General features: G+C 47.8%; 1 protein-coding gene across 2 annotated transcripts in view; it reads right to left on the bottom strand.

Annotated features, from left to right (window-relative positions):
* Positions 1-16411: 16411 nt before the first annotated feature.
* Positions 16412-20194, bottom strand: part of FAM186B (family with sequence similarity 186 member B) — a 21705-nt gene continuing 17922 nt past the window's right edge. The window contains exons 7-8 of one of the 2 annotated variants that reach the window (XM_030816623.1): positions 19686-19876; positions 16412-16749 (exon numbers count right to left, since the gene is read on the bottom strand). In XM_030816623.1, coding sequence (XP_030672483.1) covers positions 19729-19876 — 148 coding nt within the window. In that variant the 3' untranslated portion in view covers positions 16412-16749; positions 19686-19728. Of the gene's footprint in view, positions 16750-19628; positions 19877-20194 lie in introns of those variants that run through there. The other variant, XM_030816621.1, reaches the window with a different exon arrangement.

The following is a 20194-nucleotide window of genomic DNA, read 5'->3' as shown; positions in this document are numbered from 1 at the left end:
AACCAGGGGCTGGCAATCTCTTCCGGTTCGTCTTGGCAACGTGTATGAAGGGGGCGTGGCCATGGCACGGAAAGTGTAAATATTTTACTAATAGCGGAAAGTAAAGGCTTTCCTAGTTGGGACAGCATATGGGGAAACGTTAGGGATTATAGGCGCCGGAGAGGTAACCCGGCTTGAGGGGTTGGTTAAAGGGAAAGGCGAGACTTAGGGCGAGACCGAGCGGGGCTAATTGAGGCGACGCGGGGAGGGGCGGGACCGCGGACTGGATTTCGACTTCCAAATTCCCACGAGGTATAGGAGTCTGAGGGTTGCACAGGACGCTATGCATTGTTTGACTCCTCCGGAGCCTTTAGAGAAACTTCTGTCAGGCCCGCCTGCTAGGCACTAGTCGGGGAGATAATGTAGCCAGGGAGATGTGGCGGACAGAGAGGGCAGAGAGGCTCTCTGAGGAGCGGATGGAGGATCGTGGGCCGCTTTACTGAGAAGGAAGAGACCCTGCGAGAAGGAGTAGTGTCTACTTGGTCCCGTCAGCCGGACCCCACCTGGACGGCTGGGGCCACTTGTCGCCGGGAGGTAAGAGAGAAAACCAATGGAAGCACCTTCAGAGGAGAGTGCCTTGGAAGGAATCTTGGGATGGGAGAACGAGCCTGTCGGAAAAATTGGGAATTTGGGGCTGTGAGAGATGTTCCGGAAAACTAGAAAGACTGTTCTCTAAAAGAGGAATTCTGTTTTATGCTTCCTTTGCGAGGTACTAAAGTGTAGCAGCTGTAGAGAGACATACTTCAGCTCAGAATAAGAAAGATTCAGTTCCAAAGCTGTCCGTCAGAAGTGTCACGCACACATAACATGGACATTGCCAGGGAATTCAAGTGTCAAATGAGAGACTGGCCCTTTTGGCCCTGACACTATACGATGGCCCTCTGCTTCAAGAGTACCCACCTCATTTACTGTTCTGTGGACTTGCTTAATGAGTATGTACTTATTTTAACTCCCATGAAAGATTGTGAGTTTTATTTTTTAACAGGCACTTGATTAAATATATTATGTAAACTTGTGAAAATATCAGAAAACCAATGAAATAATTTTTTTTTTTTGACACAGAGTCTCGCTCCATAGCCCAGGCTGGAGTGCAGTGGCACAATCTCTGCTCACTGCAACCTCCAGCCCCCGGGTCTCGGTTCAAGCAATTCTCCTGCCTCAGCCTCCCTAGTAGCTAGGATTACAGGCACGCGCCACCATGCCCAGCTAAGTTTTTTTTTTTTTTTTTTTGTAGAGACAGGTTTTCACCATGTTGGCCAGGCTGGTCTTGAACTCCTGACCTCATGATCAGCCTGCCTCGGCCTCCCAAAGTGCCGGGATTACAGGCGTGAGCCACAGCACCCGGCCTGAAATAATTTTTATAAAAAATGATTACACAGAACATTAATAATATTAATGTTATTAAATATATATGAATTCATGATAACTATTAAAAACATACAAAGGAAAAGACAGTTGAAGGAAATGCACCAGAATGTTAACATATGTCCAAGTGGTAGTAGTAGTAATTTTTCTCTCTAATTATTTTCCAATTTTTTAATACATGGTTTTTAAATTTTGTTTTATTTTTTTTTGAGACAGAGCCTTCCTCTGTCACCCAGGCTGGAGTGCAGTGGCGCAATCTCGGCTCCTGCAACCTACACCTCCCGGGTTCAAGCGATTCTCGTGCCTCAGCCTCCCGAGTAGCTGGGATTGCAGGCGTGTGCCACCATGCCTGGATAATTTTTGTGTTTTTAGTAGAGATGAGGTTTCACTATGTTGGCCAGGATGGTCTCAAACTCCTGACCACAAATGATTCACCCACCTCAGCCTCCCAAAGTGCTGGGATTACAGGCGTGTAATCCTGTAATCCTGGGATTACAGGCGTGTAATTTTTTTTACAATGAAAAAAATAGGTTCTGCACAACTTCTTTTTATTGATTGATTGATTTTGAGGCAGAGTTTCGCTCTGTCACCCAGGCTGGAGTACAGTGGCACAATCTCGGCTCACTGCAACCTCCACCTCCCGGGTTCAAGTGATTCTCCTGCCTCAGCCTCACAAGTAGCTGAAATTACAGGTGCCTGCCACCACGCCTGGCTTATTTTTGTATTTTTAGTAGAGACAGGGTTTCGCCATGTTGGCCAGGCTTGTCTGGAACTCCTGGCCTCAAATGATCCACCCGCCTCAGCCTCCCAAAGTGCTGGATTACAGGTGTGAACCACTGCACTGAGCCACAACTTCTTGAGTGAGAGAGGAGAAAGGAAAACTCTTGGCTTCCAGCTGCCTGAGGTAATTCCTTCCCCCAAGGTGTCACGAGGGAAAGGTGGTGGTCACCATCATCTCCTGTTTGGTGCCTGGAAACTCAAACTTCCCCTCTGGTTCTCAATCCTCCCTACTATTGGATAAAAAGAAACCTAGGCACCCTTGTGGTATGGATGCAGGGGTTTCTAAAGGTCAGCTTCCTGCTCAAGATTGTGTTTTCTGTTTACACAGCGTGGTGGACTATACTAGCTATAGTTAGTATATATAGTATAGTATCTATACTAGATGAAAGTTCTCAGGATGGTCTTCTATGAAGAGGTGATGACTGAGCTGAGATTTGATGTTGATAGGCAACCAGTCATGCAATAAGGTGGGGTACACTGACCCCATCAGAGGGGATAGCTCTGGCTCCAAAGCAGGAAGGAGTTTGGTGAGTCTGAGGAACAGGAAGGACCCCGGTGTGGCTGGAGCAGGGTGATCAATAAAAAGAGGGAAAGAGTTGAGAGCAGAGAAGTCATCAGAGGGCAGCCCATGCCAGCCGTGTAGTTCTCAGTACGGATTTTGGCCTTTATTCTTAGTTCATTGCAAAGCTCTTAAAGGATCACAAGCAAGGGCATCCTGTGATATGATCTAAGTTTGAAAATGATCCTTCTGGCTGCTTGTGAAGACTAGATTGCAGGGGGCAAAAGAGGAAGCAGAGAGATCAGGTAAAAGGGTATTGCAGTGATCTAGGTGAGAGGTAAACCCAGGTGGTTTAGCTGGCATGTGGGGGTGGTGAAGATGGACAGGAACTGTGACTGGCACATTTTGGAAATAGAACCCCAAAGAGTCGCTGATGGATTGGATATGGGATATGAGGGAAAAGGAAGAATCAAGGATGAGACTGAGATTTTTGGCCTAAGAACCTGGGTGGATGGTAGAACCCCCTGCTTCAGAATATATCTGGAATGTGACCCTATCTTACCAGTTTTCCACGGTCTCCTGGTCCAACTCCCCATTATCCATTATCTGTTACCTGGACTATAGTAAGAGTTCCCTAACTGGTCTCCCAGCTTTCATCCTTACTGCCCTTCTTTAGTTTATTCACAGCAGCTGGGGTATTCCTATTACATTGGCAATCTGCTCACATCCTGCTTCTGTTCAAAGTCCTCCATCTTCCTCAGGATAAAAGCTCATGGCCCACCCCCTGTTGCTTCTCTGACTTCACCTCCTGCTCTTCTCACTTGCTCTTTCAAAAATTTCAGTCCTCATCCCCTGCTCACTGTACCTCTTCTTGGCTTTCTCCTTAGCCCTTATTATCTTCTAATTTACTTATTTTTTTCTGTTTACTGTAGGTTTTCCAGTAGTAGAATGTAAGCTTTAGGAAGGCAGGGTTTTTGTCTGTTTTGTTCACTGCTATAGTAGGTGCTTAATAAACATTTATTGAATAAGTATCTTATGTAAGTTGACTGCAGAGGAGAAGTCTGTGGGAGGAGCAGGTTTATACAGGGGCAGAAAAAAAAAGTTCTGTTTTAGACATGTTAAGTTTGAGGTGCCTATAAGGCATCTCAGTGGTGCTGTAAAATAGAGAGGTGGGCACATTAGCTGGGTCAGGGAAGAGGCCTGGACTGGAGATATCCACTGGGGAGTCATCATCAGCAAGATCTGGATGTGGATGCTTAGGGAGAGAATGAGGAGGGCACAAGACCATTGCATGGGACATGCCAACATTTAGGGCAAGGCAGAGGAAGAGGGGCAAGAAAATAAACCAAAAGAAGAATGGATAAAAAGAAAAGCTAGCAATGGCACCTATTATCCAGCTTCCAGTTAACTCTTCCTGGCTCTAGAACAGTGGTCCCCAAGCATTTTGGCACCAGGGACTGGTTTTGTGGAATACAATTTTTCCACAGACAGGGGGTTGGGGAACATGGTTTCAGGATGAAACTGTTCTACCTCAGATCATCAGGCATTAGATTCTCATAAGGAGCGTGCAATCTAGATCACTCGCGTGTGCAGTTCACAATAGGGTTCTCCCTCCTATGAGAATCTAATGCCACTGCTGATCTGACGGGAGGCGGAGTGCAGAGCTCAGGTGGTAATGCTCACTCGCCTGCTGCTCACCTCTTGCTGTGCAGCCCAGTTCCTAACAGGCCACGGCCCAGCACATGTTGGGGACCCCTGCTCTAGAGTAGTCTTTCATAGTCAGGCACTCTTTCTCTGGGGTTGATGTGGTTTACAATGGAGGCCACGTTCATGGTTCCTCCTGGATCTTTGCTCAGGGCCCCAGGCTCCATCTTCTGGGGGATTAGAACACAGTGGTTAAGCACATAGGCTCTGGCCAGGCCTGGGAGCTCACGCCTGTAATCTCAGCACAGTGGGAGGCCAAGGCGGTTAGATCACTTGACCTTAGGAGTTCAAGACCAGCCTGGGCAACATGGCAAAACCCCTTCTCTACTAAAAATACAAAAATTAGCCGGGTGTGGTGACACACACCTGTGGTTCCAGCTATTCGGGAGGCTGAGGTAGGAGGACTGCTTGAGCCTGTAGAGGTCAAGGCTGCAGTGAGCCATGATCGTACCACTGCACTTCAGCCTGGGCCACAGAGTGAGACCCTGTCTCAAAACAAACAAAAAACAAAAAAGCTGTCCAAAAATATAGGCCCTGTGAGTACATAGAACTAAACAATCAAAAAGAACATAGGCTCTGGAGCCAAAGTACGTGGTTTGAAACTGCCTCTATCACCTATCAACTTATGACTTTGAGCAAGTTACATTACTGTGCCCCAGTTTCATCATCTGTGGGGAAATAATAGTCCCCACTTCATTAGGATGGTTATGAGGAGTAAATCACTTACTACTGAAACACACAGGTGGTATATAGCAAGTGTTCAAAAAATGTTAGCTGTTGTTACTGCTCTTAGGGCTTAGGTCTGAGTGCCTCCTGCCAGGTGGTCTGACTCTAGGACCCAGACTTTGATAGCACAGCCCCTCCCCACTCTTGTCCACTAGAGCAGGACTAGTTGCTCTCTTAGCTAGGGCAGCTACCTCCTGGGACCCAGTCAGAGGACACAGGATCTTGCTGCTGTTGGCTCAAGGGTTTTATCTTCCTAGAGAGTCAAATCAAATAAAGCTGTTGACCAATACTAAGTTACCTTGGGATTCACAATGCAATTTAAGTCAGCGTACACTCTACTTGAGATCTGTATACTGTGTTTTTTTGTTTGTTTGTTTGTTTCTGTAAGGGAAAAGAAAGTATCTGCAGAGGAAGATTCTCATGCACAGATTGAAACCCTCTGAGATATTGACCCCCTAGGTTAGAGAATCACAGACAAAACTGTATGAAACCTCCAGCCACTGTAACATGATAAACACATTTTACTCCAAAGGTCAGCATCATGCTCACTGAAGAAATCTGGATTATTCTGATTAATTAGGTATGTATAAGGATGGCCCCATGACTCTTTTTATTTAATTTTCCTTTGGAAGTACTGGCCTATGTAATTAAAGAAGAGAATGAGATATAAAAACTAGAAGAGTTGAAATATTTATGATATGATAGCCTACATGAAAAATCCAAGGATATCAACTGAAAAACTAATACAAATAAGATATTTTAGGAAAATGGGTAGAAATGAGTATTTTTTTAAAACCGCCTGTTTGAGAATAGAAGAGAATAGACTATTGTTTACAACAGCAACAACACAGTAAACCAGGCACAATAAATGTGCTAGATCTAGGTACCTGCGTTAGTCTGTTCTCACACTGCTATAAAGATAACACCAGAGACTGGTAGTTTATAAAAGAAAGAGGTTTAATTGACTCACAGTTCCTCATGGCTGGGGAAGCCTCAGGAAACTTAATTCATGGCGGAAGGTGAGGTAAAGCAGGCAACTTCTTCACAAGGTGACGAGAGAGAGAATGAGTGTGAAAGAGGAACACTTAACCACCAGATCTCGTGAAAAATCTCGCGAAAAGAACAGCATGGGGGAAACTGCCTCCATGATCCAATCACCTCCCACCAGGTCGCTCCCTGGACATGTGGGGATTATGGGGATTACCATTCAAGATGAGATTTGGGTGGGGACACAGAGCCAAACCATATCAGTACTCAAAACTAAAATGCCACCAAAGGAAGTTTGAATAAATAGGAAGGCATATTCTATTTTTGGGTAGAAAGACTCACTATTATAAAGATGTCAGCTCTCCATGAATTAATCCATAAATTTAACAAAGATCTAATAAAAATACCAACAGAGTACGCAACCTGAATATAAATTCATATGGAAATTTTTGTATCAGGGATAACCATGTTGCTTCAGTAGCATCCTCAGAATGAAAAACAACCAGCCAAAACAAAACAAAAAGAATAGCTATGAGAACATTTTGAAAAGTAAGGTTAATGAGAGGAGAAGCACTGTACCACATATTAATACAATAGTTAAAATAGTAAAATGCAGAGGACACTAGCACACACATAAACATTTTGATCAAGAGAACATAATAGGCCGGGCATGGTGGTTCATGCCTGTAATCCCAGCACTTTGGGAGGCTGAGTTGGGCAGATCACCTGAGGCCAAGAGTTCGAGACTAGTCTGGAAAACATGGTGAAACCCTGTGCCTACTAAAAAAATACAAAAATTAGCCTGGCATGGTGGTGGGCACCTGTAATCCCAGCTACTCAGAAGGCTGAGGCAGGAGAATCGCTTGAACCTGGGAGGCAGAGGTTGCAGTGAGCCGAGATCGCGCCGCTGCCCTCCACTCTGGGTGATAGACTGAGACTCCATTTCAAAAAAAAAAAAGAGAACATAATAGTCCAGAAATAGACCTCAGGCATTAAAAAGTTTAGTAAATGATAAAGATGGCATTGTCTGTCAGTAGGGAAAAGATGGATGATATACTAAGTAGCATTGAGACAATTGTGTAGTCACCTGGAGAAAACGAATGTGGTGTCTCTTTTCAGTTCTTACACTATGAAACAATTATGTTTAAATAAATGTAAGAGGCCAGGCTTGGTGGCTCATGCCTGTAACCCTAGCACTTTGGGAGGCCGAGGCAGGCAGATCACTCGAGGTCAGGAGTTTGAGACCAGCCTGGCCAACATAGCGAAATCCCATCTCTACTAAACATACAAAAAATTAGCCAGGCATGTTGGCAGGCACCTGTAATCCCAGCTACTCGGGAGGCTGAGGCAGGAGAATTGCTTGAACTTGGGAGACAGAGGTTGCAGTGAGTTGAGATTGTGCAACTGCATTCCGTCCTGGATGACAGAGTGAGACTCCATTTCCAAATAAATAAATGTAAAAGAGTAAAACCACAAATTTATAATGTCACAGTAGAGAAAGTGTTTTCCAGAATGGCACACATTTTCTCATAGCTTTAAAAAAACAAATTCTGTCAACATAAAAATCTATAATTTCTACAGAGCGAAAAACACCATAAACAAAGAGAATGGCAAAGTAGGGAAAATATTTGCAACCCATATCATAGTCAGAGGGGCTAATTTGCTTAATATGTACAAAATCTCTGCAAATCAATATGAAAAATAGCAAGTTCCATAAGAAAATGGGATGGTTAATGGAAAGATAAATGTCTCTTAAACATGAAAAAATACTCAACCTCACTCACAAGACAATTGAAACTACATTTAGTATAATTTTTCACCCACCGATTGGCAAAAAATCTAGATGTTGGACACTTAGCCTTGGCATGGTTGTAGGGTAATAAGCAGTCTCGTGTTGCTGTTAGAACTGTAATTCATTGCCGGGCACAGTGGCTCATGCTTGTAATCCCAGCACTTTGGGAGGCCGAGGCGGGCGGATCACGAGGTCAGGAGATCGAGACCACGGTGAAACCCCGTCTCTACTAAAAATACAAAAAATTTGTAGTCCCAGCTACTCGGAAAGGCTGAGGCAGGAGAATGGCGTGAACCCGGGAGGCGGAGCTTGCAGTGAGCCGAGATTGCGCCACTGCACTCCAGCCTGGGCGACAGAGCGAGACTCTGTCTCAAAAAAAAAAGAACTGTAATTCATTAAGACTTGTCAGAATTACAAATGCATAGAATTTCTGATCCAATGTACTTTCACACATGCAAAATAAATTACATATAAAATTATCAGCCAGGTGTGGTGGCTAACACCTGTAATCCTAGCACTTAGGGAGGCCAAGGTGGTAGGACTGCTTAAGCCCAGGAGTTCAAGGCCAGCCTGGGCAAAGTGGCGAGACCTCGTCTCTACAAAAAAATGAAAATTAAAAAATTAGCTGGGTGCAGTAGTCCCAGCCACTTGGGAGGCTGAGGTGGGAGGATCTCTTGAGCCCAGGGGTTCAAGGCAGCAGTGAGCTATGATCATGCCACTGCACTCCAGCATGGGACAAAGTGAGACTGCCTCTCTTGAAAAAAAAAAAAAGAAAACAGTTATCAGCTGGAGCATTGTTCATATTAGCAAGTTTAGCAAAAGCCAACTCACACATCTCTCACTTGAGGACTGATTAAATAAATCATTGCACATGCATACAATAGAATATCATACAGCCAGGCTGAAGAGCTGTCATAAAAATCTTTATAGGCCATGATTGAACTTTATCCTAAGAAGAATGAAGAGCCATTAATGAATTTTTAAGCAGAAGTGTGGAATTAGACCTGCATTTTAGATGTCTCTGGCTTAGTATGGAGCATAGCTTGAAAGAGTAAAACAGAAGCCAGGGAGATTAGTTGGTGGCCCAATTTAGGGTAGTCACTGAGGGGAAGACATAAAAGATGTAGACGATGACAGGGCTTGGTGAGAGATTGCATGAATGGGTGCAGGAGCTCAGGCACCTACGATGCCCAGTTCAGGCTTTGGCAGTGGATGAGGCTGGCAGATATGCATTGAGACCAGAGGCACAAGTGGAGCTGCAGGGTTGGGGATGAGAAGGAAAGGTGATGAGTTTCATTTGCATTGATTGAGTTGGAGGTGCCAGTGGGCAGCCAGTTGGGATGTGCAGTTGAGCGTTTGCATATACAGCTCTATGACTCAGAGGAGAGATTGGAATTGGGGATGGATTTGGGAATCTTCATCGTACAGCTGATGTTTGAGGCAGTAGGGCAATCCGAAGTCATCTTGGGATGTCCTGTGGCATGAGAGGAGAGTCCAGGCACTGGAGCAGCCCCTAGGGAACACAGGCAGAAGAGAATGAAAATCTGCAGGAGCTGGAGGAGTGTGGGGGACGTGGGTGGGAAACCAAGAAGAGCATCATATCACGGACCTCAAGGAAGAGTGTGCTCGGGTTTTACTGGTGTCTGTCTCTCCCTTGATTTAAAATCCTCCACATAAACTGGATTTTATTTTTCTTTGTTTTCTCCCCATCTGTCTTATCCCACCTTCAATCGGCATGAGGTTTTGTGCATAATAACTATGTCTGTGGACAAGCAAAGGCATGAGTGAGTGACTACAGTTGTAACTGGTTCTTTACGTGACTGCTGTGCACACCTCCACAACTGCTCCTCTCCTTGCTCTCCCTGTCTCCATTCTTTTAAATTCTCCATGCTGTCATCAGTGGCTCTCCACTGCCTACAGAGGAGCATCCTCTGGTTGGCCTTCAAGCCCATCCACATCCAGCCCCAGCTGGGCTTATCTCCTACAACACGTGGTGTGGAACTACACCCACGCTGGCCGCTTGCTGCTACATGAACATACTCTGTGCTTACAGTGTCCTTTTCCCTTGGATTTCCTGCCTCCCGCCCCCTGCGATAGTTCCACCCATCCTTCCACATTTCATGGAGATCCCACTTAGCCCCAAAGGCCTCCCCAGACCTTCACTGCCATGAATGTCTTCCCCGTTCTCTGTTGCACTTTGTCTTGCATTCCCATACTAGCTCCCTACCAGTTACTACTCTTTCTCCACACTGGAGTGTGAGGGGAGTCTGTCCCAATGTCACCATTCCCCCATGACTTGCCTCCCCACCTTTTCAAGTCTCTACTCAAGCGTCACCCTGCAAGGCTTGCCATGACCCCTCTGTTTTCATCGCCAGCTCCAGCACTTGGCACGGTACAATTGCTGAAGGAGTGGTGGGTGGATTGTGAGTCCTCGGGAGTTCAAGACAATACTTGAATTTATTTCTGTAACTGTGCCAGTGCTTTGCATCCAGTCAGCACCCTGTGTTTGCAGTAGGCTCCTGGGAAATAAGTTTTACTCAATTCCGTGCCCCCGCTGCCTAATACAGATCATGGCACCACAGTAGGTGCTCAATAAATGTTTAAGGAATCAATAAATGAAAAATTACACATTTAATTGCCCTCAGGAGCCTCCAGAGAGGCCACTGGTTGTGCAAACTCACTGGTTTGTGTGTGCTTCCTGCCAGCACTGACAGGCTGCCTTATGGGACGGTGACAAGCTGTGTCCTGTAAACCTGGCTGTGCTGAGAGACGGTGACATGCAGCTCACAGAAGGCACTAGGGCTGTCATGGTGGCCAAGCATTTAATACAACGATTGTGGCGCTCCAGGCAGAAACACAGCCCAGAAGAAGCCTCAGAGGCAGCCATGGAGGGGTGGGAGCACTTACTCCTTAGGGAAAGCTTGACTTGGTTTCTACTGTGTGCATGGCCCTCCGAGGGTCCAGGTAGAGGGGAAGCTACAGCTGTGAGAGCAACTGGCCATCCGTCTTAAAGAGTTTCAGGTCTAGTGGGGTTGAGGACAGGCTCACCGATAATCCCAGAACAAAGGCAAGATGGGCCAGTGCTGGAAGAGATCCACGCACAAAGGCAGGAGAGCCCCCAGGAGAAGGGGAGGCTTAGGGAGGATTAGTGGAAGCTTCGTAGTGGAAGGGCCATCTGAGCTCATTGACTACGCTTTTTTTTTTTTTTTTTTTTGAGACAGAGTCTCACTCTTGTCTCTCCGGCTGCAGTGCAATGATCTCGGCCCACTTGAATCTCCACTTCCCAAATTCAAGCGATTCTCCTGCCTCAGCCTCCCGAGCAGCTGGGATTACAGGTGCCTGCCACCATGCCCGACTAAATTTTGTATTTTTTAGTAGAGACAGGGTTTCACCACATTGGCCAGGCTGGTCTCAAACTCAACCTCGAGTGATCCACCCACCACGACCTCCCATGGTGCTGGGATTACAGGCATGAGCCACAATGTCCGGCCTTCATGACTAGGCTTTCTGAATGGGGTGGGAATTGAAACAGCTTCCAGCTGGTCTCCCTGCTCCCTGCTCCCAGTCTATGCTCATGGTTGCAGCCAGACGATGCTCTTGAATTGAAGGACAGATGATGTAACTTCTCTGCTCAGAATTCTGCAATGGCTCCCGTTGCATTCAGGGTGAACAGAGGTCCTTACGGTGGCCTACAAGGCCTTGTGTGATCGGCCTCCCAGTGGCCTCTGCAACATGGCTCCTCCCCCTCACCCACACCAGATACCCCGAGCACCTTGCTGCCCCCTGAGTGTGCCAGGCAGGCTTTCACCTCAGCCTGCTTTCCCTGCTTGGCACGCCCTTCCCGCAGCTCACCTTGTCACCTGCTTCACGTCTTCACTGAAACGTCCTGCTGTGCCCTCTCTACTTTAAATGGTAACACCCACTCCCCTGCACTCTGCTGCCTTATCCCTCTTGAAATTTGTGTTTCTCCATGGAACCTTTTAGGTTCTGACATAACTGTGCATTTTACCAACTTATTTATGTTTCTTGTCTTTTCCCCCATAGAATGTAAGCTTTGTGAAAGCAGTTTTTTGTTTGTTTGTTTGTTTGTTTGTTTTTTGAGACGGAGTCTTGCTCAGTCACCCAGGCTGGAGTGCAGTGGCGCGATCATGGCTCACACAGCCTCCGCCTCCCGGGTTCACGCCATTCTCCTGCCTCAGCCTCCCGAGTAGCTGGGACTACAGGCACCCGCCACCACACCTGACTAATTTTTTGTATTTTTATTGGAGATGGGGTTTCACCATGTTAGCCAGGATGGTCTCGATTTCCTGACCTTGTGATGTGCCCGCCTTGGCCTCCGAAAATGCTGGGATTACAAGCTTGAGCCACTGCACCTGGCCATGAAAGCACTTTTTAAAAATCTGTTTTACTCACTACAGTATCCCTAACACCTAGAACATGGCCTCATGTTATGTGCCCAATAGGTACTCGTTGAATGAATCAATGAGTAAATGAATCAATGGGGCCATGCTACATGCTTGAGGAAGTCCATGGGAAGGGCCTCCTGGCAGAGCTCCTAAAAATGGCTGCCCAAAGGGTCATTTGCAGGAATAGATCTCTGCCATACAGAGCAGAGGACCTGCTGGGGGTAGGCGGTCAAGTGAGGAGGAAGGGGCCCCAGTCCAAGGGAGAGCCTCTGCAGGATCCCCGTGTCCCAGCATGGGTCAGGAATGCCTCGAGTCTTCTCCCTCTGCCGCACTTGCTGTCCACGCTCCACCTGCACCTTCCCAGGAACCCCCCCAGCTCCCCTCCTGTCACTCTTCCCGCAGTTGCCTCTCCTTATTCCTGAATTCCCAGCCCCTCTCCAGGCCAGCTGAGGCCCTTAGACAAGCACTTTGCTGCCTCCTTGTGGCTTCTGCAGGAAAGGCTCCTCCTCTCTTCCAGAGAGTGAGGTTAACAGATAGCCTGGGGGTGATGAGAGAGGAAACCGAATCTTCTTGACTAGTGGCGGCCTGAATCATTGGCAGCTGCCCGCTCACAGCACTGCTGCCTGTGGCAGTGAACATCTCTGTGGCAGCGCCCTGACTGGTGCACCAGCTGGACTCAGGCTTTGGTTGTTCCAGGCTGCTCAGCTCCCGGGAAAGAATGTGAGGCAGCAGTCAGACCCCAGGGCCTGCCTCAAGGGTCACTGAGGTCAGTGACTAGTGTATCCAGCCTCCACCTGCTCAGCTTCCTCCCAGCTCAGAGGCAATAAATAGTGTTTGAGGGGTGATGAAGCCACCAGCCAGCGCAGGGCCTCCCAGGGTGTGCAGAGAGCGGGGGCAGGGTGTGACACGAGCCAGGGCCAAGGTATGTAGAACTGGAGCATGGGAGGCCACCCAGCCTCCTAATTGGCTAATTGGCTGGGATGTTATATCCCAGCCAATTGTTTTTTGCAGGTAACAGATACCTGCTTAAGCTAATTGCCCTCAAATGAAGGAATATTCTAGAAGGCTCCTGAGTTATCTAGTAGACCCATAACTCACAAGACTGGCTGAGAAGACTGCTTTATTTCTTACTCTACTGGGTAACTTTTTCTTTCTGGCTGCTTTCAAGTTCTCTCATCTTTGGTTTCAGGTTTGACTATGATATGCTGAGGTATGTTTTTCTTTGTATTTATCCTGCTTCAGTTCTCTGAGCTCCTTGGATCTGTGGCTTCTTGTCTTTAATTTTGGAAATTCTCAGTGATTATCTCTTCAAGTAGCTCTTTAAATATTTCTTCTCCCTTCTCCTTCTGGGACTTTGATCACATGTATGTGAAACCATTGGTATTGTCCCACACATCTTGGGTGTTTGGTTTGGGGGTTGCTGGTTTGTTTCTTTGTTTTTACTCTCTCTGTGTTATAGTTAGCTAATTTCTGTTGATCTTGCCTCAAATTCACATATTTTTTTGCCTTGCTTTTGTCGAGTTGGATGATAAACCTGCCAAAGGATTTCTAGATCTCTGATGTTGAGATTTTCTTTTTTTTTTTTTGAGACAGAGTCTCACTGTGTCACGAGGCTGGAGTGCAGTGGCACAATCTCAACTTACTGCAGCCTCCACCTCCTGGATTCAAGCAATTTTCCTGCCTCAGCCCCCCCAAGTAGCTGGGACTACAGGCACGCGCCACCACGCCCATCTAATTTTTGTGTTTTTAGTAGAGACAGGGTTTCACCGTGTTGGCCAGGATGGTCTCGATCTCTTGACCTCGTGATCTGCCCACCTCGGCCTCCCAAAGTGTTGGGATTACAGGGATGAGCCACTGCACCCGGCAAGATTTTCATTTCTGGCATCTTCAAGTTTCCATTTCTTTTGTACAATTTCCTACTCTCTACTCAAATTCCGCATCTGTTCCTGCATGTTGCCCACCTGTTAGAGGCAGATCCTGTAACATGTTAGATGTAGCTACCTTCAAATTCCTGCCTTCAAAGTCCTCACTTCATAGTTACAGCATCGCAGCCATACATATCTTCTCTTCTTGAGAAGGTGACTCCTCTGATCATAGAGTCATGCTCATATGTTTTCTGACTTTTCAGACCATGCATGGCTTTCCCCTCCCTGGCTCTATGGCTGGGTTGTTTTTGAAGGGGTTTTCTCCTTTCCGCTGTATGCCTCTTTGCAGTTAGTCAAGGCTAGAGTAGACCCTTCTCCCATGTCCCCTTCCACATTTGTTTTGGTTCTTCATCTGAGGCTGTGGGCCATGCAAGCAGAGCTATGGCCAGTCCCTGAATATGGCTTGAAGCAATGCTCAAAAAAATACTCCTTCCCATGCCTTGTCTTCCCTGAATTTTTTTGGGGTAGAAGCAATACATTGACCAGAAATGTCAACTTTGCTCTGAAAAAAAAGTAGGCTCCTGTATAGTATCAATGAACCTCATAACTAGAAAAACACCAGAGACACACACACACACACACACATATTTACACACATATACACACACATACATGTATACACACATACACATACATGTATACACACATGTATACACAAACATACACACACACATATATACATACACACATATACGCATGTGCACATACATACATAAATACATCCACACCTACATAAATACATACATACATAAACATGTATACATACACACACATATATACACAAAGATACACACACACACACACACACACACATATTTGTCTTCCAACCCTCTTGGCTTCACAGCTTGGCCCGTGCAGGCTTTCTTTGCCTTTAAGAAGATGAAATTGTTACCAAAGCAGGAGAAGAATGTCAGACACTCTGCATGCTTGCCAGAGAGCTCGCTAGAAGACATGCAGAAGGTCAAAGTCCTCCATCACCAGAGCAAGTTCAGCCACCAGGCCCCTTAAGCAGTGTCAAGAGCCTGTGAAAATATGAAACCTTTGAAAATATGGGTGCCAAAATATAAAAACAAAGAGTGTATGAATATGTATGAAATCTTTATAAAACATAATATTGTCAGTTTCATTCACTGTCAAATTTAATATTCAAAATAGTCTCATTACATTTATAAAACTTGTTCGATTTCTTCTCTGTGCATGCTGATTGCTGAGATGTCACTCACAGCTAAGTACACATTAAATAACTTACTCATAGCCAGTTAATTTCTGAAGCAAGATTATAAAAATGCTTTCTAATTATTTAGAGCGATACATTTAGTGTGAGGGCATTTTAAGATGTTAAGTATCATTGGGGTGAGGCCTCCAGAAAAGAAAGAGCCTGGGACCCGAGAGGCTGGAAACAGCCCAGGGCCGGCACAGCTGTGCTGTGCGTGTGTCCTGCATCATGATGCCACTCCCCTTCCTCCCACACTAGGCATCCTCGCGATATCTTAAACTGCGACTCAGAAAACAAATCCTACTCCTGGCATCATCCACAGAACCAGCTGTTCACACCCCACATCCTCCTCAGCTTTCCGGAGTCTCAGCCTTAGTCTGGAAGCAAGGATGGGTGCCATTCCTGAGGAAGAGAACTGCTGGACATGGGTTCTCTGAGGATGGGGTAATTTCCTATTTGTATGCCTGGTCCCTAGGCCAGGGGTGCTGGTGAGTGGAGAAGGACAGGGCGGGGGAGACTCAGCGGGGACCAGGCAGGTAGCTGTGTGTCAGGAGGGTGTGTAGGTGCTCGTGAGCTCATTGAACTAACCGAATTAGTGTCTTAACTGAACTGACAGATGCTTGCCAAAGATGGCCTCCTTAGCCTACACCGTCTATATTTGAACCTCATGTCTCCGTTTCTTCCACCTTTGTCCTCAGAGACATGCTCACCTTTGCCTCCCACCTTATGACACCTGGCTCTGGTCTGTATTTGGTATCTCCTTTTGTTCTCACCTTCTGAGCTTTCATGCAGATCACTGGCATGTCAGTGACGTATCTGTCCATATTTTGATTAAATGAAGAGTTACTGACACCTACTAAGTGCCAGGTGCCAGTCACAGCTATCTCGGCATGTTTGCTCCCAAAGGACACAGACAACACTCAGAGGGTTCTAAAACTGAGTTGAGGTGTGGGTTTCAGCAATGAGACAGAATTTTAAAATAAACCAACCTCTATTTTGTTAAACATGTAGAGTTTGGGGACTGCAGGAGGGAAACAGTGTTTCTCAAAGTTCTAGGAGTACTCAGCAACACGCAGAGGGTTTCTTGAAAAGCACCAGCTGGGAATCTGCATTTCAACCAAGTTCTCTGTGGGTTTCCATCCCTCGGAAGGTTGAGAATCACCGGCTAAGGGATGCAGTGGAGACTGGGGCTGTCTTGATCCTTCTGGCTTATTTGGGTTCCAGGGAGTGACTTGCTTGACTTTTTTTGAGCAAGCTAAGCGGATTCATTTGTAGGTTCCTGGCATTCCTTCCTTTGGTTCGCTGAGGCACTGCAAGAGTTAATAGAGTTACAGGCGGGGGAGGGGGGGGGGCGTAACTGAGACAAGGCCCAGGCCATGTGAATGCCATCCCGCACCTGAGCACTTCCCAGAGCCAAGTCCAGAGCTGAGCCCAGACTCAGCCTGGACACAGAACTGCTCAACACAACGTCCTCCCAAGTCCCAGGGGCTCTGCTTCTCTTCCTGCGAATCTGTGTTTTGTCTGACCTCACAAAAGACTTCCTCTTCCCTCCCCTCATTCTTCTTTGCTCCTTACCACCCATCCGTGTTTCCTCAGCCCTAGCCCCATCTAGTCTCTTTCCCAGAGGCTGCATTGTAAGCCCTCCTGTCTGTCTCCAGCATGTTAGATGCCTGTGTGAGTCTGTTCATGTGCATCTCGGTGCACACATGTGTACCAGCATGTTTTTTTTTTTTTTTTTTGAGATGGAGTCCTGCTGTGTCCCCAGGCTGGAGTGCAGTGGCGCAATCTCGGCTCACTGCAAGCTCCGCCTCCCGGATTCAAGCGATTCTCCTGCCTTAGCCTCCCGAGTAGCTGGGACTACAGGCACCCGCCACCATGCCCGGCTAATTTTTTTTGTATTTTTAGTAGAGATGGGATTTCACCATGTTAGCCAGGATGGTCTCAATCTCCTGACCTCGTGATCTGCCCACCTCGGCCTCCCAAAGTGCTGAGATTACAGGCGTGAGCCACCATGCCCGTCCTGTACCAGCGTGTTTTTAGCTGTGCAGGAACAGACCCTGAGCAAGGGGAGGGCATAGCGCTCAGAGTCAAGGCTAAGATTGTCCAGCTACAGAAAACACTTCGGGTCTGCAGACACACACAGCTCTCTCACCTGTCAGACAGAGAACCCAGGGGACATGCTTGTAAGACAAAGCTGAAAAAAATCACAGAGAAGGGGGGCTGCTGGGTTTTGAGGGATGCAATCTTCTAGCATCTCAAACCATGGAGGGAAGATGAGCAGCCCTCCCTCACATGCCAAGAGGACGCCCCAGTGGGCTCAGAGATGAACAGGGTCAGTGCTAGGCAGACCAGGAGAATGGGGCATGAGTTGGGCCTTGTTATGAACCCAGATGGGGCTGTGTGCCAGAAAGCGTTGCCAGGGGAGCCAGCGAGGTCGGCAGGACCACAAAGAGGTGAGTGAGCCGGCACCACGCAGCAGGTGGATGTGAGGACTCATGTTGGGCCAGGAGCAGGTGGCCCGAGAAAAGGTGCACTTCAGGGAGTGCAGCAGTGTCCAGGAGGGCACGCCCAAAGGAGGCAGCACGGCCACCACCCTGAGGTAGCAGCAGCCTGGGCAGGGACAGAGAACCTTTGTTAAGAGACCAGCAGATCCTCATGCCAAAATAGCAGACCCCAAGACAATGCAGGGAGTCCCCACACTGAGACATCAGGAGCAGCCTGACACACAGGGAGGTGGTGGCAGCCTGGGATGTGGGTAAAGAAGACAGCACAGCAGGCTCTGCCTCTGCACCTGGTGGTGAGATCAACACAGTAAACAGGTACAGGGTTGAAAGCAGGAAGAAAATTGTCTTCATCTAAGTTCCCTTAAAAAGGGGAAGCTGTCTTTGCTGGGAACAATATTTTGATAAGTGCCTTAAGCCTGAAACTGGGATCCCAGTGGAGGCCTGGATGTGGGTGGAGCAGCTCTGCTTGAGACATGAAGGAATTTTGGAATTGTGCATGTTTTACCAGAGAGGCGGGGAAAGAGGGAAGAAAGGAGGCTGCCGCTTGGTGCTGTTCAACATGAATCCCGTTTCTCACTATCCCTCTATATTTTCAGAAAGTTACTGACATCATGAGTGTATGGGCTCAAGTGGGGTGCGTACCCCTGATATTTATGTGCACATATCTCCGTGTGTGGAAAGAACAAAGGGGCTGGCCTGAGACTCAGAAGCTGGGCAGAGCCCAGGCAGGGAAGGGATGCGGAGAGGAGAGACCCCACGATGGGGAGGTCTTTGGGTAAGTTTAACCAAATCTGCCAGGCCAGGCCCCAGTTGGCCACTGGGTTACAGTGTTCTCCCACAGTGTTGTTTTGGTTATTCTCCATTCTGTTCGCTGTATCTAAATCAACAACTAACAGGAACACACATGCACATCCCCCTTGGAAACCCTCCAGGAATTGGAAACCAGGTTTCTGCACTGGGTGGGCTGGAATGCTGGGACTCTCAGGCCCATTTCAGAGCACAGGTGCAGCCAGGGACTGGCCCTCTTTGATGCTGCTATGCCTCCCTGTCTCACTGAGGTCTCCAGTTGGAGGATGGGGGAAGCACCAGCATCTTCTGGCTCTTGGCTCTGGTTAGGTCTAGACTGCAGGCATCAGGACCCTCTCCCCATTGGGGATCTGTAACTGATGCAGGGCCAGGGTCACAGGAGGCAGATAGGATTGCTCATGTAGAGAGGGTCCTTAAAAGAGCCTTGAGCCTTCAGTAGTGACATCTACAAGCCCAGAGAGGCAAAGGAGAGCTAAGACTTTTCTAACCAGAAAAGCCTCTTGTTGGCCCCTGGAGTCCCATGTCTGTCCCCTCAGCTGTTCTTTCTAGGGACTGTTCTTGAAGATAGTAAGGAAAAGAAGTGACAGATAGGCCCAGGTTTCTCAGGCAGTCCAAGGGCTCCCTCATCTCTCCCTCCCTACACCTGGCTCCCCTGAGAACCACCCCCAAGGCTAGGGTGAGATGGGGCTCTTCAGAATTTATGTGCAGCCCAGGAGGCCAGTGTGAAGGAAAAGCCCCCTGGTGGCCTCTGAGACACTAAGGAAACCCTTCACCAGAACTGAAGTGCTGTTGGCACGGGGACCCCGCTTACAGCCGCCGAGCAGAGGAACCAGGTTAGCCTCTCGCTATCTGGTGTGGGATAGCAAATGAGGTCATTGTTAAAGCCTGGAGAGGGATTTATTGGGGAGAATCCACATTGACCATCAGCCTCGCACCTTACTGGGCCTTCAGGAAGTTCAGGCTTTTGTGGTAGGAGGACTACACGTCCAGTGTCAACAGCCGGGGAATATCTGGGTGTCCCCTCAGCTGGTCCCAGGGAAGGCTGGCAGGGGTCTTTTTTTCTATTGCGTAACTGGAGGAGGCCACCTCGGTCTTCCAGACAGCCTCCATCTGCTTCCCCTGTTGGCTGGGAGTGGGGGGTTTGGAGAATATGAAAAGCAACAGAGAGAGATGGAGATGCTAGAGACTCTCCAGAGCCACCAGGCCCAAGCGAGCTTTGTCCCCTTCCCTTCTAAATCGAGTGTGTCACTGCCCTCCTCGTCTCCCCTCCAATACTGAGTCTGAATCTCACTTCCTTGGGGCTCCTCTGGCCGAGGAGCTGCTGGAAGAGGTTCCCAGGGTGGCCCCTGTCCTTCAAGGAACAGGCCCTGGGGCAGAAGCCCTGATCTAGGCCATGCAAGGGTAGGTATGGACCAGGGTCCTTTTAGCTCCCCAGAGGTTCACG

This window comes from Nomascus leucogenys, chromosome 8 (assembly GCF_006542625.1).
Source record: "Nomascus leucogenys isolate Asia chromosome 8, Asia_NLE_v1, whole genome shotgun sequence".
Classification (NCBI taxonomy): domain Eukaryota; kingdom Metazoa; phylum Chordata; class Mammalia; order Primates; family Hylobatidae; genus Nomascus; species Nomascus leucogenys.
The sequence above is the reverse complement of the archived record's forward strand: the minus strand, read 5'-3'. Positions and strand labels throughout refer to the sequence as shown.